The sequence below is a fragment of the Hippichthys cyanospilos genome, chromosome 20, assembly GCF_059441005.1.
Source record: "Hippichthys cyanospilos isolate Australia breed blue-spotted pipefish chromosome 20, RoL_Hcya_1.0, whole genome shotgun sequence".
Lineage (NCBI taxonomy): Eukaryota > Metazoa > Chordata > Actinopteri > Syngnathiformes > Syngnathidae > Hippichthys > Hippichthys cyanospilos.
Genome location: NC_142388.1, coordinates 961277 through 984576, shown reverse-complemented (window position 1 = coordinate 984576; position 23300 = coordinate 961277). Strand labels below are relative to the sequence as shown.

At 46.2% G+C, this 23300-nt stretch overlaps 3 protein-coding genes across 7 annotated transcripts; 1 reads left to right on the top strand and 2 right to left on the bottom strand.

Annotated features, from left to right (window-relative positions):
• The first annotated feature begins 2172 nt into the window (after nt 1–2172).
• LOC148406847 (beta-taxilin-like) lies at nt 2173–9099 on the top strand. Of its 4 annotated transcripts, none has more exons than XM_088403921.1 (11): nt 2173–2237; nt 3480–3627; nt 3705–3750; nt 4214–4296; nt 4364–4492; nt 5352–5546; nt 5620–5739; nt 5831–5905; nt 7166–7258; nt 7806–7901; nt 7962–9099. In XM_088403921.1, the coding sequence occupies exons 2-11, from the start codon at nt 3493–3495 to the stop codon at nt 8919–8921; spliced, it is 1932 nt and encodes a 643-aa protein (XP_088260047.1). In that variant the 5' UTR covers nt 2173–2237; nt 3480–3492; the 3' UTR covers nt 8922–9099. The 4 variants fall into 4 exon arrangements, with proteins under 4 accessions (XP_088260047.1, XP_088260046.1, XP_088260044.1 ...); XM_088403920.1 differs by lacking the exon at nt 5831–5905 and adding an exon at nt 5946–6020 and having other exon boundaries at nt 4211–4296; XM_088403918.1 differs by having other exon boundaries at nt 4211–4296.
• Nucleotides 9100–9547: 448 nt separating this feature from the next.
• On the bottom strand, nt 9548–14395 carry slc35d3 (solute carrier family 35 member D3). 2 transcript variants are annotated; one of them, XM_088403303.1, is made up of 5 exons: nt 13233–14395; nt 12219–12298; nt 12088–12155; nt 11847–12004; nt 9548–11171 (listed from the first exon to the last, which is right to left on the bottom strand). In XM_088403303.1, the coding sequence occupies exons 1-5, from the start codon at nt 13455–13457 to the stop codon at nt 10506–10508; spliced, it is 1197 nt and encodes a 398-aa protein (XP_088259429.1). In that variant the 5' UTR covers nt 13458–14395; the 3' UTR covers nt 9548–10505. The 2 variants fall into 2 exon arrangements, with proteins under 2 accessions (XP_088259429.1, XP_088259428.1); XM_088403302.1 differs by having other exon boundaries at nt 12088–12298.
• Nucleotides 14396–14558: 163 nt separating this feature from the next.
• Nucleotides 14559–23262, bottom strand: pex7 (peroxisomal biogenesis factor 7). Its single transcript, XM_088403304.1, has 10 exons — nt 22641–23262; nt 22505–22562; nt 22011–22158; nt 21863–21940; nt 21652–21760; nt 19398–19504; nt 18970–19083; nt 18652–18707; nt 16042–16141; nt 14559–15161 (listed from the first exon to the last, which is right to left on the bottom strand). The coding sequence occupies exons 1-10, from the start codon at nt 22759–22761 to the stop codon at nt 15084–15086; spliced, it is 969 nt and encodes a 322-aa protein (XP_088259430.1). The 5' UTR covers nt 22762–23262; the 3' UTR covers nt 14559–15083.
• Between the last annotated feature and the right edge of the window lie 38 nt (nt 23263–23300).

The window sequence follows — 23300 nt, the reverse complement described above, 5'->3', positions numbered from 1 at the left end:
AGGATGAAGATGATGATCATCGTGATGATGATGAAGATGATCTGAGAAAGATGGCCATGAAAATGATGATGAGATTAAGATCACGGTGATGAAGATGATGAGAAAAAGATGATGGTGATGAAGATGACATGATGAAGGCGGTGATTATGATGCGATGATCATAATGAAGATGTGATGAAGATGAAGACTGGTGATGATGATGTGCTGTAGATAAGAGGAAGACGAGAGTGATGAAGATTTTGATGTGAGTGATGAAGATGACTGACGAAAATGATGTGATGAAGATGATGGCGATAGTGGTGAAGATGAAGACTATGATGATTATGATGAAGTGATGAAGAGGAAGACTGTGGTGATGAAGTGATGTGAATAAAGTGAATAATGATGACGTAATGGAGATGGTGAAGATGATCATGATGTAATATGGAGATGATGATGTAATGTTGAGGATGATGTGAAGGTGAAGATTCCGATGATGATACGAAGAAGATGATGCGATGATGGTGAAGATGATCTAATGAAAATAACGCTACGAAGATGATTATGATGATGAATACGACGTGAGGAAGATGATGAAGATGGCCATGAAGGTGATGATGAGAGTGCTGTGACGGCGGCCATCTTTGTTCGTGAAGGTGATGTTATGAAGGCAATGCTGAGAATGAAGAGGGCGTGTCAAAGATTTGTATTAGACACGCCCACACGCAGGTGGCTCACATCAGTATGACATTGCCTAATCGTTTCAACAAAAATAGCTTGCCCAGTGTCCATAAAATAAAAATATAGATTGTTACAAATGACAGCGCATCACCCAACAACGATGATGAAGATAGCGGCAAAGATGATAGCGATGAAGATGAGGATAAGGGTGATGATGATGGACAATGATGGCGTCCACTTGTGGAATGAAAATGAAAGATGAAAGATGAAAATGGAAAGGACAAGAAGCTAAATGGGGCGTCGGTGGTGGCGTGGTTCGCGTGTCGGCGACATCATCAATTGGGACAGGAAATAAGGATGGCCATTAAGAAGCCAAGATGGAAAAGAAAAAAAAAAAAAAAGCCATCAGGATCCTTCCTCGGCAGCCTAGCAATTCTTGCCTCACTTGAAACGAGAAAATGGGATGTGTGTGTGTTTAGGTGCCCTTGTTTTTTGCTTCAATATGGGGACCAAATTCTAGTTTTACTGTCTTTGTGGGGACCTCCCAGTTATAGGAACCCTCTTTTGAGGGTCAACACTTGCATTTAGAAGATTGGTTTGATTTGGGATTTTGGTTGACCCTCGGGTAAGCGTTAGATTTGAACAGGCTGTTGTGACGGTTCAGGTTCATTTTAGGGGCTCGGAAATGCATGGGGATGTCCCCACTGCGATGGAAAAACCACTGTGTGTGTGTTTGTTGTGCACAACGTGATGATGCAAACGCCTTAAATTGGAAAAATCATTAAGGCTTCAGAAAACACATTTGGTGGTAACAAAATGAAGTAGCGCGCGCGCACACACACACACACACACACACACACACACACAACTTGCATCATGGGAGGGGTTCGAATCTCCAGGGAGCTGAACTGGCTTTATCTGAAGGAGACAGGCCAACCAGAGAAGCTTACGCGCACACACACACACACACACACACACACACACACAAATTCTATAAGTGGTAATGAATGTGAGAATCGATTAGTTTCCAATTATCAGGATGTTATTTAGTCATTTAGCTTTGCGCTAAAAGGCATGAAAGAAAGAGAACATGTTTCAACCAATGGGAGACTATTAAAAAAAAAAAAGCATCGCACAGAGAAACATGCAGACGTGCGTGCGCTCCTGTTTGGTTGCCATAACAACGCACACCTTCCCCAACACGTGTCCATCAGAAATATTGAGGCCACGCCCTCTTACCCAAGTGAAGTCAGTACCAATCGTGAAGAGCAGCGTCACTTTGGCTAAATGCTGCCACCAAGTGGATACAGCTGGAAGTGCAACAATTCAGACCTGTCGCAAGCACAGGTGATTTGATATGACGTCACCAAACCAAGAGAATAATTAATCAAGATTATAGGAAAAGTTGAAAATGGATTTTTATTTTTGTTTTTTTTCACCCTATGAACCTCAGGCTGACAGCAGTGTGGCCAGAATGTGGGCGGAGTCTGCCAGATTATTTTGGGTGGTCAGCTGCTGTCTTCATTCTCCGCCATCATTTTCATCGGTCTCTCGCTCCCTTTCACTTCTCTCACCCGGTAAGTTTTCTTTGTTTTTTTTCCTTAATCAAAGGCATCTCTCACACCAACTTCTATTTGTGCTAATGACTTTTGATAGGCAGTAGAGAAAATGACAAAACTTTACACATGTATATCGATGACATCATGCGTGTGTCTAGAAATTATACGCAACTATACACAAATATACATCTATCCATCCATCCATCCATTATCCAGAGCCGCTTATCCTCACAAGGGTCACGGGCTTGCTGGGGCCTACCCCAGCTGGCTTTGGGCAGTAGGCAGGGGACACCCTGAACTGATTTTGTGTGTGTGTGTGTGTGTGTAGGTGGGCCAGATTTTGTGTTGTCCAAACAGCTGCAGCTGTTGTGTTTGGTTTCCTAATTTAGCTTGGCACCTTGGGCTCATCTCGTACTCTTGATGTCATACACGCATGCTTGTGTCCCCTAAACTATATCCAATACGGGATGAGGAATTTGAAGCGCTTTTAAACCTAGAAACGATAAGACCTGATAGAAATGTATTTGTCATTTTTATTACATTCATCATGATTTGTGTTTGATTGTATTTATTTTGACAGCACTTGGTTCCTGCTGTTCTTGTTAAAGCGAGATTAGCGTTAGATTAGCATTTTGTGACCTATTTCGCTTGTGGCCCCAATGCCGTGAATGCTAGCATGCCACGTGTTTGTGTCATTTTAGTCAGTTGCATGTTTATTAGTGCTGCTTTAATATGTCTTAGCATGTTAGAAGCAGAAACTGTAAGCAAGTAGTAGCAGTAAAGTTCCATTTAGATTAGCATCAAGATAGCATCCGATGATAATCACATTAGCTAATGTGTTAGTTATATACGTGTTTATTAGCTTTGTTTCGATATGGTTAGCATTTTAGAAGTCAAAACTGTAAGCAATGGCTTAGTCTGCTAACATATTAGCGTCATAAACTGTATATAACCGACTGCCAAGCTAGCATGTTTCTATCAGTTTCTTAGTACACTGGCATTTCAGTCACGATTTATTTCACATTTGCTCGGGCTCCCGAGAGGATGGAGATGTATCAAATGAGCATTTTAGCGTCCTATTTAGCCTGTAGCACCATCTTTGAGAGTGAGATTCACATGTGTTTGCGTCACATAATAGTAGCATGTTTATTAGCGTTAAGATGTTTAGCGGGTAAAAAGCAGAAACTGTAGCTAACATGTTAGCATTCATTTTCAAGCAAAATGGCATTTCCAATCAGGACTTATTTTCCCGTTTGCTAGCGCTTAGGTGAGGATGGAGACGTCAGTGACAGCCACCGAGGCGTTAGCGCCCCACCCGCAAGACGAGGTAGCTCCGCCCCCCGTGGCCGAGGACCCCATGGACGAGTTCAGCAGGAGGCTTAAAGAGATCCTCAGCAGCAACGCTCAGGTTGGCCGTGTCAACGTTAGCGTCACGTTTGTTCTAGGTCACGTTTGTTAAAGCGTGATGTGGTGTGCCCGCTGCAGGTGGAGGTTGACACCCACCATGACATCACTGCCAGCGTCCAATCAGGTGCGACCTCAGAGTCATGCGACGTCGACATTGTTCAATCTCATTTTCTATTTAACTTTACTAGCCCCTCTTTTCTTTTCGGGTCGTTTTCGATGTTTCGAGCAGTTTCGGCAACGCGGCGTCCAAACTAGGGCTTAGGGGCCAATGGTGGCCCGTAATCCATTTTTCAGCTGCATATCGAAAACAAGTTTTTGTCAAGGTCACGCTATCGGAATCTAAACTTTGTAGGAGACAATGACTCGGATAAAGTGGATTTTTGAAATATGCAATACATTTTTGGAGACATTTTGGGGTTGTTCATTTGACATCAATAAATAGGGCCGGCCAATGAAATTGCCCGATTATGCGTGGCCCTTCAAATGCTACGGTTTCCTGCCATTTACTGAAGTTGTATATGAGTAACAGCGGCTGCATTTTTTTCTTACACAAAAAGACTTGGAATGACCCTTTGTTGTTGTAGAAGTTTGTTGCGTGGCAGACAGTCTGAGCGCTTTGTCAACTCCTGAGGAAAAACTCGATCATTTGATGAGGAAACACGCCGAGCTGGTGAGTTTCCACTTTCGGACGAGTTTCTGCTGAACTTCCACTGTCGACTAATGTATCGTGTGTGTAGTTGTTGCGGGAGCGAGGCGAGCGAAGGGCGGTCCAAGGTCTACGTGACAACATCTGCGCCCTGCAGGCCGAACGAAGCAAACTGGAAAGTTTGTGCAAAGACGTCCAAGGCCACTACTACACACTCAGGGTGCCCCCCCCCCCCCCCCCCACACACACACCTTCATAGGCCGATAATCGGGTTGACGGTTTACCGTGGTGTTAAATGTCAAGGTTTGTGTGCCTAAACCAATAAATACGCTGAATTTTGATGACCTCGCCCACTTTTGGAAGATGATTGGACGAAGCTTTGCTGAGCACGCCCACCAAGCGCCTTCTCTCAAAACGCGACTTTAAATAGGTAAACGGAAGTGATCATTTATGATCAAAAATGCAAATTTAAGCTCATGATAGTCAAAAATACTTGCTTTCTGTATCATTTCAAGGGTTACAAGTGATAAGATTCTGTTATTTAAGAGAAAATATGCTCATGCTAGTCAAACTAACTTGCTTTCTGTATTATTTAATGAGTCACAAGTGATAACGAGTTATTTTGGTCAAAAACATGAATTTAAGCTCATGTTAGTCAAACAAACTTGTTTTCTGTATTATTTAAAGGGTTGCAAGAGATAAGATTCAAAGTTATTCTTATCAACACAAATTTCTGCTTGATAAGATTTCAAAGTCTAGTGTGCCTCACAGTGGACATTCATGGAAGTGCAGCGCAGTTTGTTGATACGCTATCATTGGCGCTTGCAAAGTTGATGCGACAAGCTGCTAAGAAAAATTAACAAACAAAAAAGTTAAGGCACATATTTATTTATTTGTACTAAACTTGCTACACATTTGTTTATTCACCACATATTTGTTTTTAAATAGAATAGATTGTGTCGAGTGGAAAAACAGAGCCGTGATTTTTGCGCAGGTTATCACAGGCTCAGAGTCTAATATGGAAATGAGAAGGTGAAATCGTGAGGCGCTCACACTAATAAAGTCCGTCCCCTGAGCAGGACGAAGCCCTGCGCCGCTGCCGGCAGGACGAAGAGAAGCGCTCCGAGATGGCGGCTCACTTCCAAACCTCGCTCGCGGAAATCCAGGCGCAGATCCAGCAGCACAGCGCCAGAAACGAAAGACTTTGCGAGGACAACGCCGGGCTGAGCCAAAAACTGCACTCGCTGCTGGAACAGTGCCAGCGCAGAGAGGAGGTGAAACCCCGAAAGCAAAACCTCGGCGACCGAGCCGCGCCCCCCGGCTCGCGACCGGGTTCTGTGTCCTCAGAGTTTAGAGAAGATCAACCATCACCGCGACCTCCAGCGGCAGCTGGCGTCGGCCAAGCTGGAGCAGGCCAACGCCTCGCTGGCCGAGGCGCAGCAGAAACACCGGCGCGAGAAAGAATACGTGAGTGGCGCGGGCCGGCGGGCCGCTTCCGCCGCCGTCCGCCGCTTTCTTTTGTGCGTCTGTGAGTTTGTGCCGTGTGGCCGCGCCGCAGCTGCTGGCCGAGGCGGTGGACAAAACCCGCAAGTGCTTCGCCATGAAGCAGGAGGAGCTGGACTTGAAGAAGAAGGTAAATACGAGGAGGTCACGCGTTTGCTCTCTTTCGCCAGCTGCTGCGCGAGGCGGCTGAGTGGAAACTGCAGACTCAAACGCTGCGCCAACATGCCGCCGTCACGCACGCGCAGGTGAATACGCACGCGGAGGACGCGCCCACAAGGCGGCGCCAAAGAGTTACGGCGGTGGCAAATTTTTCGGGCCGTCGTTCGTTTGTGCTTAGCGTTGCGAGGCGAAGAGTTGTCACGACGCTTTACGACCCTCCGGATGAGCCTCGACCAACTGTGACGTCATTTCAAGTTAGGACGGATAAAAACGGATGGATTTCGCCTCTTAAGTCAGATTTCAAACACAAAAATATTGAACGAATTCAGGCTAACGTGGCTCCACAATCCAAATTAATTCCATGAAAATGTTGGGGTTCACTTTCTTCTTAACAAAGCCTTTATTTTATTTATTATTTTAGTTGTAGTTATTAGTTTTCGATTTAAAAAAGCTAACCCTTGGTCATACAATGAGTTCTTATTTTCATGATTGAAAAGGTGTTATAGAAATAAAATGCGATTTTTGAGGACTGGAAGGGGTTGTCTAAACTTCCCAAAATCCGAATCCAGTTGCTAACGTAAAAAAATGGGAAGAGAAACTTACAAATCCGCACGCAGAAGCCGAGGGAGACGTCGGGATCCAAAACCAGGTTGAGGTTCGAAAATTCTGATGATTACTGTAAAGGACGTGAGCGTCGTCAATCGGTCGCGAAGAAGGAAAAAAAGTGCGTAACTCGCAGGTGAAAACAAGCAGGCTACTAACGAGGCGTGTCAAGCCCAGGTACTGTACATGTGGCTCACAGGAAGTGGGTCTTCAAAATAAAAAAAAGCAGGAAACGAGACGGACTAAAACTAGTTAGGCCATGGACCCAATTCAAGTTCCCACAACGCTTAAAAATAAAAACGGCTTTGGCGTGTAGCACAAAAAATGCACAAATAGCCAATAAACGATGGAACATCGTGCACCTTCATCATCTGTCATTTGCTGCGGTTTGGCAAAAGCTTTGAAATGACCTTTCTGGTTGACTTTTATCAATTTACCTTATTGTGGGTAGGACCGCGTGGTAAACTTCGATTTTTCTGTTTCCATTCACGAGCGCGCTAATCCACACTAGCATGCATGCTAACTAGCATGAAACGTGCTTGTAAAATCAAAGTTTTCAATTGTGTGTTTTTGTTCATTTGCCCCAAATTTGGTGCAATGACCTCTGACTGGACTTGTGGTCCCGCAGTTGGCGCTCTACTCCAAAAAGTTCGACGAGTTCCAGACAACATTGTCCACCAGCAATGAAATCTACGCTCGCTTCAAGCAGGAGATGGAAAATGTACGGACATTTTGTGTTCGTCCTTGTGTGCCGTTTGTTCCCCTGCGATTAATTACGTGCAAATTGCCCACATCTACTTTTAATATTAATATATATTCAATCTACACTTTGCATTAGTTGCAAGCCAATTTAAATAGAAACTTTGAGGTTCCAGCCATTGCTCGTTGTTTACCGTCTTCTGAGGCTGAAGAAGAATGTAGTAATTAAAGGATGACCTCAAGAATAAAGGAAGGATTATGAATAATGGAAGCACGGATAAAAACACGCAGTGTGTGAACTTTAGATCTTGAAATGAGTACCTGATATGGAAGGCTGCATTTATAGCGGCTGACATTTAGGAGGTGCTTCATGCTACGCTAAATTTACAATCCTCAAATAACTTGGGCATCAACCCACTTGTTATTTTTCTTCGTATTGTCTCGAAAATCCGTTCTGTACGGCTGCACGTCCGAACACGGTGTTCCCATCACTTGAGGCCGATGTCGTCGTTGTGCCGATGATGTCACGATATTGTCTTATTGATTTTACACTTCTGTTTGTCGATAAGATGTCCGAGAAGATGAAGAAGCTGGAGAAGGAGTCGAACGTTTGGAAAATGAGGTTTGAGAACTGCAACAAAGCTTTGACGGACTTGTTGGAGGAGGTGAGTCGCGTTAGCGATTTAGCGCGTTAGCTTGTATCTCACTCTACCTCATTACGACAGAGGACCGAGAAGGGGAAAGAGTACGAGGTCTTTGTGGTCACCATCCACAAACTGGAGAAGTTGTGTCGAGCTCTTCAGGATGAGAGGAAAGTTCTGTACGCCAAAATCAAAGAGGTCCGCCGGGCAAATGCCGAGACCTCCCCCGAGGCGCCTTCCTCGCAGGAAAACCGCGACGACGACGACGGCGTCACGACGGAGGAGATGCGGCGTCTGAGGGCCGAGCAAGTCAAACTGCGGGAGTTCGCAGAATCTCTGACGTCATCCCGCGGTACCGAACAGGAAGTTGACCCCTTAGACCTGGAGAACCAACTGGGCGACCTGGATGATGACCTTGTAGCAGCTGCGTTTGGACATTTCAGCAAAACGCAGCCACAAGAGCAAAACGGACAATCGCAACCACAAGCAGAAGAACCTGAAGTGAGACCGGAACCGGAAGTGAAACCAGAAACAGTCATTAAACCAGAAATAACACCAGAGCCAGAGGTGAAACCAGAAGCAGAGGTGAAATCGGAGCCGGAGGTAAAACCGGAACCAGATGTTAAACCAGAAATTAAGCCACAGCCGGAGGTCAAACCAGAAACAAAGGTCCAATCTGAACCAAAAGTAAAACCAGAACCAAAAGTAAAACCAGAACCAGACGTGAAACCAGAAATGAAACCAGAGCCAGAGGTCAAACCAGAACCGGAAGTTAAACCAGAGCCAAAGGTCAAACCAGAACCAGAGGTAAAACCAGAGTCAGAGGTCAAACCAGAACCAGAAGTGAAACAGGAACAAGAAGTGAAACAAAAAGCAAAAGAAAAAACAGAAACAAACACTAAACTGGAATTACACTCAAAACCAGAAGCTGCCTTGGCAGGAGCTGACGCCACTCACACCTCTGAGGCCACGCCCCCTTCCTTGGGACCCCCGAAGAAAGAAACAAAACGGAACAAAAAGAAGAGAAGCAACAAAAACTCTTGAACAGCATCGTGTGCGCGAGGCTGCGACGTGGCCAAATCCACTGGAGGGCGCTGTTGTACTGAAAAAGATGACCGCTCGATGGAGCCGAAGGAAAGAAAATTCTTTTAACGTTCACGTGGACGATCTGAGAACGTCAAATGGTTAAAAGTCATCTAAATAAAATATGTTATTTCTTTGACTTGATAACTTTATTTTTCCTTCAGAGCGGAGACGTTAGCTCATTTAGGAAAGACATTTAGGGAAGTTTGAGCTTCTGCCGGCCGATACGACCGATCGTCAAAGCAAATTAGACTGACACGGCGTCAATTTTTCATACAATCGATTGCAGGTAATCGGATAGAAAATTACGACGGAGATGCTAAAGCCAACGGTTGTCATTTTCCTTCAGATGTGTCCTCGGCTTTCAGCCGGGAACATCGCGTGCTCCTGTCGGAAAGTACAGGTCACCGCCACCGGCCTGTCATCTTAAAACACACACACACAAGCGCAAGTTCTTCAAAGACATTTCTTGCGCAGGAAATTGCAGAGCTTTCATCTGCCTCTTCATTTTCTCACTTTTTCTCTCCTTCACTTTCCTCCTTTTTTATCTACACACATATACGCGCGCACAAATGACACCTCCGTGATTCTTTGTGAATGTTTTAATGGACAATTCATGTCAATCAATCACCATCATGCTAGCATGTCCTCTTCGCCAAAGCACACAAACACAACACGCAAAAAGACAAAGCTCAATAAAAGTCGTCCAGCTCCACTCATTCGCATTAGCTCATTAGCTTTACATTTTCTGCTTTTGCGCTCTTGCTCAAAGCGTAAAAACTCACACAGTGGAACACGTGCACATTATTACACACATACGAGTCATGCACACATAAACACACTTGACTTACACTCAGGTACTCACACACAGGTACAGTATATAAAGGTGTACACAACATACATGCATACACACACACAAGTTCACAAATGTCCTCACGACTTACACAACTTGACACAAACACACCGAAATGCATGCACATACACACTCTCACGTTAAGTTATTGTGGGTGCTAGCCGCAGGCGTTTTCCTGCTGCTCATCGTCACCTGCGCTCGCTCGCTCGTCTTGTAGCGTTAAAAGATCTTTGGAAAAAATCAATAGCAATCATAGCTCCTTATTTCCTTTTTGAGAGTAGTGCCCGCAGCTTTGGGGGAGGGACAGGCCCACACGAGAGGTTTCACGCGCCAACGGCATCCCCGCCTCCCATTTTTCATCGACTCCCTCGTCGCCGTCCGTTAGCACGGCTAACAAGAAGAAAAGGGCGGCCCGCGCGGGTTAACGTCACCGCGTCGCTTCCAGTTAGTTCTCAAAATGAAAACTCTTCAGACGAGCAAATCTCGAATGGGCGCCGATGCTAAGCTAGGCTCAAAGAATTGGCGAAGAAACTAAATACCGGCGCGGCCACGTAAAACCATCGGATGTTCAAAACAACAAAAAGCGTTTTCCTTTCGTCTTTCTTCCCCGTATTCTTTGCTATCATGCTACGTGCTGCTTAGCAACGTGAAAGTAGCGCGCTAACATGTTAGCCAATGGCGCTAGTTGACTCTCAGGGGCTCTGTTGTTCCATATTGTCGATGAGGGCGTCGCCCTTGGCGAATTGCAACTGTCTGATGGCGCGCCACACGCCGACGTAGTTTCCGGCCTCCTGCGTCGAGACGGCGGCGGCGGCGTCCTTGTGAAGGTGCTCCCTTTGCATCTCCACCATGTCGTTCTCCGTCATCACAGCGGAGGACACGCGGCGGACGCCCGCATCCCCCGCAAAGGTGTTGTCCGTAGGCGTCGCGCTTGGGTCGGGCTGGGCGAGCGGCGCCGCGTCCCCGGCCGCGCCCCCGGCCGCGCCCCCGGCCACGCCCCCGGCGCCACCCTCCAGGTTCTCGTAAGAACTCTTCTTCCTGAGCTCGAAGTACTTGACCGCGCAGTAGGTTACGGAGCCCACGGTGTTGACCACCACGCCGCCCACGAAGAGCCCGGTGGGCGCGACGTCGTCGAAGGCCAGCATGCCCACGGTGATGGTTACCACGCTCTTGACCACGCCCACGAAGCTGGTGGTGACGGCCGAGTTGAGGTAGGTGCAGTGGTAGGTGGTGAAGTTCATGGCGCAGCCGATGATCACGCTGGACGCGAAAAGCGCCACGACCCGAACGTCGCTCCAGCCCGGGTAGGACCACATGGTGATGGCGTCGGAGGAGATCACGGCGCACACCAGCATGACCTGACGGGAAGTCGGCAGACGCAAGGTCAACGGGGCGGGTGCTCGGCGCGACAGGAAGTCAGCAGGATAGACGCCAGCGAAACAGAAAGTCGACGGCCTTGAAGTCAGTCGGGCAGGAAGTGAGCAACACGGGAAGGCGGCGGGACAGGAAGCCCCGGAGACAAGAAGTGTAATACCGAAACCAGAATTGTATCGGACAAGCCTAATGACATCTAAAATATTTTATTTGTGCTCCGAAGCGTAATCTTAGAAATCTCATATTTAATTAGCTTCAAGTTTGAAATTTTTAAAAAAGAACAAAAAAATCCACACGATACTGTAGGAAGTCAGCAAGCAAAACAGGAAGTCAACAGGACCGGAAGTAAGCGCGCTGAAAGTCTTTGGAAATCTTTAAAAGTCGGTCGACGGGTAGCCAGTGGGACAGGGCGTTAGTCGGAGAGGAAGTCATTAGAACAGAAAGTCTGCGAGACAGCATGTAACCGGGACGGGAAACCAACGGGACGGGAAGTCCGCAGAGGGACGGGCAGCAAGCGGTACAGGAAATTAGAGGAACGGGTAGTCAGCGTGACAGGAAGTTATCAGGACAGCAAGTAAGCAGGACAGGACGGGACAGGAAATCAGCAAGGCGGGAAACTAGCAGGACAGGAAGTCAGAACGGCGGCCCGCCTTCCTTACCGGCGTGGCCATGACAGAGATGGCGTACTGCGCGGTGAGCGGTCCGTGCTGGCTGTCCAGACTGGTCTTCTGGATGAGGACCAGGTAGGACGCGTGGATGACAACCGTGAGCACCCCCGTCACGTAACCGAAGGGGTCGCCGCTCAGGTCTCCCGCACCTGTCGGGACGCCGGCTTGAGCTCGCCCGGCACCCGCGCGCGCCGCGGCACGCCGCGCCACGCCGCGCCGCGCCGCGCCTTACCGGCCAGCGCCGCGCCCCCGGTGGTGATGGCCACGGCGATGAGCACGCCCGGCGAGGGGACGCCGTTCCTGAGGACGCACACGCCGATGGAGAGCGTGAAGAGCGGCAGGCAACGCTTGAAAACCACGTACATGGGCAGACTCAGCCCCCGCAGCGACCACAGCGTCAGCGTTGACTGCAGCGTCCACAGGATGCACACTGGCGCAAACTCCTAAAAAAAAAAACAAAAAAAACATATATGTGTGTGTGTGTGTGTGTGTGGAGATTAAAGTTGTGTTAGCTTGTTTGCTAACATGTTAATTGACAGCCGTAGTGCCCCAGGTGTGCTTATCTTATTAAATGACATCACAACATTTATTTAAGACCGTCTTCCTGTTCAATATTGAACTCAACATATTGAAGAAGCGGATCGGTTTATGTACAAATGTGTGAACTCGGATGACGAGTTTGCTAAGTCACAGAAGCTGATGACGTGCGGGGGGGTGAAATTGGCCGATGCTTTGGATAATATAAATGATATATACATAAATAATTATATAATAACTAATTCAATTGCAAAGTCGTATTCAATTTCAAAAAATATGGCTGGACGTTACACTGTTTAATGGTAGAATTTCACCAGCTCATTTGCATACTCCAACGCTTCCTTAGGGATCAATTCGTCACTCCAACACACACTGCAAATAGTACACGAGCTAGTTTACACTAAAAGCTTTTTTCATTTTCAAAATTGGAGTAAAATTTTGGAAACGAAAGGAAAATTAAGGTAAGTCTCTTCAAAAAAAAAACAACAAACCGCTCGCTGTGCGCCTCGTTGACTTTTTCTCCCGCCAGCCGTGCGCGAATTTGGTGCAGAAGTGACGACGATGAAGGTGATGAGGAGGAAGACGCGCTGACGGCTATGAAATGAGAATTTATGCGCGATCGACAAATGCGCAAATTAGCTCCGCCACTGCGCATGCAGTCCAACTTAGGAGACGCACTTTTACATCGGACGCTTTTACGTCTTCTTTTTTTGTTTGTTTGTTTTCATGCAAGTTTAGCAGACTTTCGCAAGCGAGCGCACGGGTCGCGCCGGTCCTCGTGGTTGCGCCACGCACGCACGCGCAAAACGATCCGAAGCGGAGCCGCGCGCCCGGGCTCACCTTGGAGAGGCCGAGGCCGAAGGGGGGCACGGAGACCGCGCCGAACCTCCGGAGGCTCTCCAGGACCAGCGCGGCCGTGCTGCACGTGCACAGCTGGAGCAGCGTGAGGAAGCGGAAGTGCAGGCTGCTGATGAGGAACTTGAGCAGGATATTGAGGCTCCCCGAAAAGACGCCGTGCGCCACCGCCACCAGGATGGCCGGCGCGCGCCCGCGCACCGCCTCCATCGTCCGCCGCCTCTGCTAACTTTCCAGCGAGCGGCGCGGAGGACCGCAGGGAGAGGAGGAGGAGGAGGAGGAGGGAGCCAATTTGGGGGAGGACCTTTCCCCACTTCGACGCGCGCACGCGCAATACTCAAACATGCGCACGCTCGCCCTCGTTTTGGAAGAGGAGGGATTCCCTGGAAGATGAGGCAGGAGGAGAGGGAGAGGGAGAAGACCCCCCCCCAGCCCACATCCCCGCCCACATCCCCCCCCCCCCCTCGCGTAGTGAAAATTAGTTTATTAATTTTAATTGAAACTTTTCATCAAAAAAATCACGAGGCGGGGGCGGGGTGCGATGAGGATGGGGGGGGCATGCTTCCAATTAACCCGGCCAGAAGATTAGCACCAGGCCCACGTGGAAAAGGGGGGCGGGGGGGCTATTGTTGCTCCAAGATTAGCAGACATTCATTTTAACTGAAACATCAAACACTTTCATTAATACGCTGACACTCACACACGCACGCACGCACGCACGCCTCACTAATGCTGCTGCACCACAAAACGAAGCTTTTGCAAATATGATTCCAAGAGGGTTTCTGCAGGTATCAACAAATCTCATTTCATGCTTTTTAAGACAGAAAAGGAATTTTCAAATAAGGAGAAAAGTAATCGCAACACAAAGCAGCTTATTGCTAAATTGTATCGTAACTCCTTTGCATAACATAACAAGCCTAATTTTTAAACTAATTCAGTGTTTTATAACGTCATTTTTCTTTTCCAATTTCAAAGCAAAGGAATCAGAACATGGAGCAACTTATTGATAAATTGTATCCTAACTCGTTTGCCTTGTCGGTTAAGTTGTCAACAAATTCACCGCTCTATAATGCTGAAACAGACACGCTTCATTTTTCTTTTCAGATTAAGAGCAAATAATTGGAACTTGAAGCAACGTATTGCTATATTGTATAGTGACTCCTTTGCTAAGCATACGCCCAGGCATTTCAGGAGATGTAAGATTTTAACAGATGTCAGCAAATTTAATTGAATGCTTTTTTTAATGTGGTGACAGCACCAGTACAATTTATTTTTCAAATTAAGAGCAAATTAAGCAGCTAAACTGCGCAGTAGGGTCTCCTCTGCAAAACGTTGCATACCTTTAATGTTGTAAGGGGACAGTACAGTTTTTTTTTTCAAATTAAGAGCAAATTAACTAGAACAGGAAGCCACTTCCTTCTGATTCGTATTATCGTAACTCCTTTGCGACACATTGTTTCGGGGTAGATCATTGATGAAAAGTTGAGAATCACTGATTTTGCACATTTAGCGGTTAGCATTCAACTTAGCATGACTGCTGGATCATTGGAAGATCAAAAAGACACAAGGCAGCCAATCAGCTGCTTGCATCAGTCTTACTGGACAACAGTCTTACTAGCAACCCAGCAAAGCTAACACAGGTGAGGCGGCGGCTGACGCCTTTGCCCCTCCTAGCTTAGCGTCGCCTAGCTTCATATGCATGGGAGATACGGTCGATTCGCCGCAGGGAGTCAAGCCACGGCGAACCGGTGCCACTTCCCGTTTCAGGATGCACTCAATTGCGTGACCCGCTACCTCGTCGCCTTGGTGACATCGCAGTTTGGGGGCGTGTCACCGTCACGGCTGCGGCGTAGGCGTAGACAAACATGGCGGCGTGTAGATTTTGATCGTTTCGTCCCAGGAACAGTCCAGCACCTGAGGACAAAGGTCAAAGGTCACAAGTGTGTGTTGTCATGGCAACGGAGCCGCCCCAATCTTGATTCTTAGCATCCACTTCACACACGTATTTTTTTTCTATCATAGTGGGGACATCCGATTAACATGAAGCATTTCCAAGCCCCTGATCCGCACCCCGTAAAGACAGAAAAACACGGAAATTAGTTCCCGCCGTATCGCAAAACCAAAAGCACGCACACACAAGCATTTGCATGTAAATACCACTCACATACACACACACACAAACACAGATGCATGAACACCCAGAAGGAAGAGTTTTTTTTTTTCCCTCCTACAATGAGTGACTCGAGAACTGTGAAGTCATCTGAGATTTATCACCTCCTCTTCACACACACACACCGCAGAGTCTGTAAAGTGTGTGTGTGTGTACGGCCATAAAGAGGGAGATCCATCACACACGTGGTTGACTCTAGATAAGAGCGGACATACTCAATGCAGTGTGTGTATGTGTGTGTGCCATCATTAGCCTGGTCAGCAAATTAGTTTGATTTGCCTGGGGCGACTCCTAGATGTACAAAAAAAATATGGACCACGGACTGTGTGTGTATGCCTGTTTTTACGTCTTGATGAGGACCACTTTCTGAGAAATGGCATCAGCGGGTGCAAAAAAACCCCCAAAACGCAGTCCCCACAAGATTGGTTTTCAGTCATTTGTGTGCGTGTGTGTCAGCATAATTGACACAAGGACGCTTTAAACACACACTGACAAAATCATGATGCAACATGCCTGATGGTTTTGAAAGAGTGTGACATCATCGCTCATTTCTGTAAGCCCATCTGTGGTGTTTTCGTACGTTAGCATTAAGCTAGCTCGAGGGCTTATCTTCTGTTATCTGACCTGGTTGGGTACGTGAAGGTTGAAATCTAATCCACACACAAACTCCGTGTGATGTTCCACAGTGTCCACCAGCGCATTTTCCTTCTTCCGGTCCCAAAACCTAAAAGACAACAAAGACGACGCATCACGGGCTAGCTAACGTCAGGGATTTTTCAAAGTTTGATATAAGACATCCGAATGCCTCGGCATGAAAAAGCATTGAATCGGTTTGCAAAGGAGTCGCTATGCAATTTTGCAATAGCTTGCTTCATGTTCCAATTCATTTGCTCTTAAGTTTAACATAAAATTACAGTGTGTCTGCCTCTGGATTTAATTAGTTTAAAATCTAACAACAACAAAAAATGCATACAATGTATTACCAAGGACTCACTATGCAATTTCTCAATAAGTTCCTTCCTGTTCCAATTCTTCTGCTCTTAACTTAAAAATAAAAGTGTACTCGATAGTCGGTGTTAATGTTTTATGAGCAACAGCGTTTTTATGTGCCTTGCCGCCATCGTGTGGCGTCTATACGGAATTATTAACCATTTCAACCATTTTCAATACACACGCTTCTTTTCTATCGCTACATCACTCTCTCTCACACGCACATGCACACACACACACATGAAACAGTACATTTCGGTGACACCGGTCACTTAGAGAGAGGTAGCTCCAGGGTGTGTGTGTGTGTGTGTGTGTGTGAGTGTGTGCAATGGAGGCCTATGGCAGTCAGTGTTCCCTCTCGCTGTGATTTAATTTCATTTGCAAAGTGGATGAATCTGGAGGGAAGGTTTGCTGCGTAAGGGCTTTGACCACACGCACACACACACACACACACACACACACACAGGCAGTAACGAAAGCGGTTCAATTAACGTGATTGCCGTTGGCTGGTGTCCGCAGACAAACTTTTTTTTTTTTTATTGCCTCGATTGCGTCTCTCACAATCCCCAAACTCCGCCCACTCGTCTTCAGCGGCACGCTAGCTTACCCCTCGGCGATACGATGCAAACCGAGTAAGAGCCGCAAGCTAAAAAAAAAAAAAAAAAGAGCCGCAAGCTAAGCTAAGCTAAACTAAGCTAAGCGCTCATTCAAACTAACTTGCATGCATGCATGCAAGCAGGTTGCTAAACACAATGGGATGATCACAAAGAGTCCTTTGTGGACCGTTTCCACGGTAACCAATGATTTGCCTCCTTTTGTCACAAGTGTGTTCACCTGTCAGTTTTGTGTGTCTCTCACACACGCGCGCGCACACAAACACACTTACTGTTTGCACGACCTGCTCCCCGATCGGAACAAGACACACAGATTGCGTCAATCATTGTGCTCACACACTGTTCACGTAAAGGTGACTAACTTGGGTAAATATGTGCATGTCGAAGTGAGTGCGTGTGTGTGTCAGCGTGAGCATATATGTGCACTCTTAAAACAAACCAAAAATACATGATATGCCACATATTGTGTTTTACAACAATACGTAACCACATTTACAATTTATTATGTACCAATGGCCAAAATAGTGCTAAATATGTGCATGTTTAAGTGAATGTGTAAGTGAGCATTTTGCTGCACTCATAAAATTACACAAAAATACAATACATGCAATATACTGTGTTTTACAACAATCCCTAACTACTTACTTTATTTTACTATGTACCACTGGCTAAAATAGTGGCAAATAATGTTAAAGTGAGTGTGTGCGATATACCTAAAAAATAGCACAAAAATACAACATATTCAAAACATTGTGTTTTACAACAATACTTAACCATATTTACAGTACCATGTACCAATGGCTAAAACGGCGGTAAATATTTTTGCGAGCCAGGTCTTTGGTATATATGCAATTGAGATGGATGGATATGGGCTTTTCAGGGTCGATACAGATTACTAATAGCCGATAATCCATACCTGGAGTTGGAGCTGCTATTTATTTTGAGTGAAAAAGAAAATATTGGTGTCAAAATGAGCAAAAAAATAAATAAATAAATCCAACACTGAATGTTGTTGAAATGTATTCAGATTTGAATATTGTTGATTTTTGAATGTAGCTCCCAGCGTCAGTGTTTTGAGAATTTCAAAACAAGCAGAAATATTACATTTTTACTCATCTTTTGCCATCAATTAAAAACAATAAAATAAAAAGGGAAAGGCAGCATTTCTTTTAAAGTTCAGTAAAAAAAGTAAGAAACACTTAAGAAAGCCTCTAATCATCAAAATACAAAATATCTGCACCAAAAATCAACACATCTCTAACTTGAAACTGTCAATATGATTAAGTATTGTTGTAAAACACATATGAGTACTATATAATAGAGTTTGACCAATATGGATGTTTTTAGGAAAGGGGCAAATCTTCCCCAACAACGACATCACCGTCCTCCCTCAATATCATGCGTTACAGCTTAAGTGATGATGTCACAGGTGACTAGCGTTAAAGAGCGGCACGGCTCGTTAGCGCCAACAAGAGGCCCGTCAGCACAAAAAGCCGGCAGGACGCTGAGCTATCGAACACGCGCACACGCACGCACGCAGGGCTGATTTCGTTAGCCACTGCCGGCCAGCAGCACAAGACGGCGGGAATATTTTCGCGCTTTTCGAAACAAAAAAGGTGCAGCAACTTACCTGACGGTGAAGTCATACGAGCAGGATGCCAACAAGTCACCACTGAAAGGAGAAAACTACACACACACACACACACACAAAGCACAACATGTCATCACAAACAAGCGACAAGTCACATGATGCGCGTTGAGGTCATAAGGTCATACGCGTACATGTACACAATCCTGATTTATTCAAATGTGACATTTGTCCTCACGCAGCGAATGTGAAAAGTGGCAGTTTGTGTACGAGCGTGTGCGCGTTGTCATTACGTGCGTGTACGTGGGCGGTTTGATGCTGTCTGCGCGTGTGACTGCGCGGCTCAATCCGGCCACGTACTTTGACTCGACGGACGGCGTAGGCGTGGCCTCTCATTTGATTGACAGCTTGTCTGGGGTTCCTCAGGTCCCAAACGCGCACGCTGCCATCCACTGAGCCCGTCGCTGCAATATTCTGGAAAGTCGGGTTTACATTACGTTTATAACATTTATCATTTATTTATTTATTTACCTTATCGCTTTTGTTGTTTTTACGGATGCAAATCGCCATTAGTGATTTTCTGGCAGATGAGCAAGAAATAAAACATTGTACGATTTACTGAATAAAATGCGCCCAGAGATACCGCGACAAATGAAGTTCCAAAATTTGACATAGACTTTTTTTTTTTTTTATCCATAAATGCTTTTCGCTGGTTAGTGGATACTATGGCAGGAAAAAAAAACGTTTGCGAAAAGTACATGATTGACAAAAGGTTGAGAAGAAGTCACCTGATCGTATTTGCACCAATCACAGCTCAGGACCTCAGCATCGTGCGCGGGGACGGCCAACCGGCATGCGCCTGCCTTCACGTCCCACACTCGCAGCGTCCCGTCACCTGTGCACGCGCATGCGCGCACACGCACACACACACACACACACACACACACACACACACACACACACACACAGGCAGGCAGGAAGTTTTTGATGGCTCCTTTTTTGGCGGGCTTTCTTGCAAGCGGCAGATTACGTTAATAGGATTAATTCAGGCCCGAGACGACGTGTCACCCCGACACATATTTGCGCTCCAAAAGGAGCCGCGGCGGAGAGATTAAGGAGGCCGAGCGCCACATTGGGCGCCCTCCTCCTCCCCGTCCGCATTTGGCACATTTGGCCACATCCGCATGGAGGACGAGGCCGCGTGGGCAAGCCTTCACTCGTCCCCAGTCCCTTTCACGTATTTGAGATATTGCCGGCATATGAAAGGGCCCCGCCCGCTCTCCTGGCGTCTTCTAAGTAGGGTTCCAATTGTTTTTTTCATTACCTCCTTCAATCCCACGTACTTATTTTCAATGTAGTTATTGAAAGAATCGATTACTTAAGGGTAGTTGAGTACAGTACTCACATAACGGATTACTTTAGGTCATTGACAAAGTAATCGATTATTTTAGGTCATTAAAGACTGAAGTAAATGAATATTTGATGTAGTTATAAACGATAAGTACTAAAATTATAATAGCTGATATGATACCATTTATCTTCTGGTATTGCTGAATAAAATGCACCTAGAGATACCGCCATAAATGTGGTCTCAAATTTGAAAGAATCTTACACGACTGACATTCAATGCTTGAAAAGATGGGATTCAATAAAAGGTCACTGTGAATATAGTTGCCTCTTTCCATATATGGTGCGCTCGCTCGGGATGGCGGCTGCCGCTCATTAGCGTTGGCGCTTATCTGTAAATGGAGGCGGGACCTCCGGTGCCGTTTGGGTCCAGAGGTTGGAGGGCGGGGTGTGGGCGCGTTTCTCTTTCGACTTTTTTTCCCTCCCTCGACGCGTTCTGCCTCCGTTCGGAAACGATGGAGCGACGGGTCTTCCGAACGCCTTCCGATCTCGAGACACGAGGCGGAAGATCAGATTAGCAACGGGAGGTGTCCGCGCGGGGCTGGCGGAGAGCGCAAAAATGCATCGTTTATTTATTTATTTATTTTTAGATATATGGTGTATTAATGTACTTTCCAGTACACAAAAATGTGAACGTTGGACTGGCTGTTTTGTGACCTTTTGTGTGAAAAGGATGTGCGCGCTAGCGAAGTCACCTTAGCGTGTGTGCGCGTGGCGGCTTAGCGAGCTGCCAGTGTGCGATAGCTGACATTTTAAGCGCATGCACCGCATCAAGGCAAACTGCCGAGGCGGACATTTTTTCCCGCTCGCTCGGCCGCACATGCAAAAAAAAAAAAACACACACACACACACACAAACATGCAAATGTTAAATGTGCTATTAAAGACTGTAGTACTTTTCCTCTGTATTAGTTTTGTGTACACTAACTGTACATTTTTTGTAAATTTTGTGTCTACTGTTTAATTGTCTAAAGTGATATTTTATTGTGACAAGCAAAGCACATTTTGTTGCCTGAGGCACTTCCTGTTTGGGGTCTTGTAAGGAATTGGCATGATGGTAAGTTAAATAAGTAAATATATATATAAATAATTTTAAAAATTACATATTTTAAAAAAACATAATAATTGGTAATTTAATTAACCAAACACATTTCATGAGATGATTGACTGATTTGATGATCATATATTTCATTCCGTATATAATTGCTTAATTTTACCTGGAAATAATTGTGTTTGTCAAACGTCTATCAAAGAGAAGCTTGGATCATTAATAACATGAAATACAACACAATGAAGCAAAGAATAATAGTAAGCATTTCTTCAAGTATCCTTGGCAGTTTTTGAGGCGCCGCTGGCGAGCATGCGGCGATAATGCGGCGATAATGCGAGAAAAGTTGAGGCTCACGCGCGGATGAACAAACTGCAGGGAATCTCATCTAAAAAATTCATTAAGTCGACTCATTAGCGAGCTTGTTGATCAGCTGCTGGACAGATAAGGAAGCCCCATCATCACCCCCCCCTTCTCCATGCTGATAAAGCTCAACAGCACACTCACGCGAACACACATTCACCAGCACGCCAACAGTGACCCCTTGTGGTAAAACCTTCATACGACATCTGCTCTGCGTGTGCTCACCTGAGGATGAAGCGAAGCACCCCGGGATGTGAGGTGACCAAATGGTGCTGTAGATGACCCCCTGGTGACCTGTGAAAGTGCTCAGTGATTGGCCGAGCACGGGGTCCCACTTGGGGAGGCGAGGAGGAGGAGGAGGAGGAGGAGGAGGAGGTGAAAAGTCAGAGGTGACGCCAGCTAATCCAACAAACAGACCAACCAAGTAGCCACGCACCACTTTGGCGGTGCGATCCCACGATCCCGAGACGATGGCGTCTTCGCCTCTTGTTTGACTCCAGTCCACCGCATACACCTGTGCGCGCACACACACATGAGCGCACGCGTTGAAATCTGATGTAAAACTGTTCGGATTTGTGCTCGACCTCTTGGGCGTGTTCCCTGGCCAGCCGGAGAGGTGCGCCGTGATGGGTGTCCCATAACTGCAGACTCCCATCGCCGGCGGCGGTGACCAACACGTGCTCATTGGACTCGCTCCACGACACGTCGAACAAGCCGTCGCTCCACTCCCACCTTCAGGTGCACACAAACAAGCTCCCAGTCCAAAAAAATCAGTTTGCCAACAATGCTAATGAAAAGCTAACTGGAACAGCTGAACTTTTTTTAGGCGTACGTCATTTTGTTTGAATCCTTAGTTATGAAATTACGTGAATATTTCAAACAAAAATAGTGTAAGAGGCCATTAAATGTTATTATACCAAAAAGGTTGTTTTCCCCATACCAGAACAGTTCTACCCAAACTGTCATTATGCCACCTTTCTTTATAAGTGATTTCATATGATCTCAGAGGAAGGGACTCTAAATTGATAGATGGAAAAGACCTCAAAAGTTTCATCAAGGCTTCTTCTGATTTTGTTACCTTCTGACAAGGTGAAGTCCGGCTATCGTGTCCTGGAGGACCAACAGCGAGCCGCCCCCTGATCACGAGCAGCGAGGCCGTGCGGGTCAGAGGTCAGGATGGCAAAAGCCGCCCGCGATGCCGTAACGGTGACTACCTGCTATGCCGTAATGCTGAGAGGTGGCGCACGCCAGCCTGCCGGGCAAGAAAGGCGAGCCTTCTATCGCGTAGCCGTGGCGAGCCGGGCTGCGGAACACCTTCGTTGCCAACGCCGACATATTGTATTCCTCTGCTACGCAGACGTCATCAATCAGGACGTCCGTCCGAAAACTTTTGCCTGAATGTTTTTACTGACCGCTACGAAAGAACGCTTTTTGGTAAATTTGCTTTGCTTTCGTGCGAATATATTATCGTGAAATTCTTAATATTAAATCGGAATTTTAAAAGGCAGAATTTTGGTCTACTCAATCGAGCTACACCTCAACGTGTCTTTGTACGATCGGTAATGTGTTTGGGTAGGACGCAATTCCATTTTCTGTTTTGTTTAAACAAAACGAAAAATAAAGAGGCTGCGTTTCGGGAGGATGAGAGAAACGTGATATGTATACAGTAGTGTTTACAAATTTTCCCGAAGGAAAAAGCTCAAGACGCTGTTGAAATGAACGTTAATTTATCAAGTTAATTAACACGATATTGACAAGTCATTTTTTTACGAAATAACGGCAGCAAAAAAAGTTGGACGTCCAAAAAAATATTTCAACCTAAAAACAATTCATCGCTCTTACTGTTTTTCCGGGTATTCTTCTTTGTCGTCGTG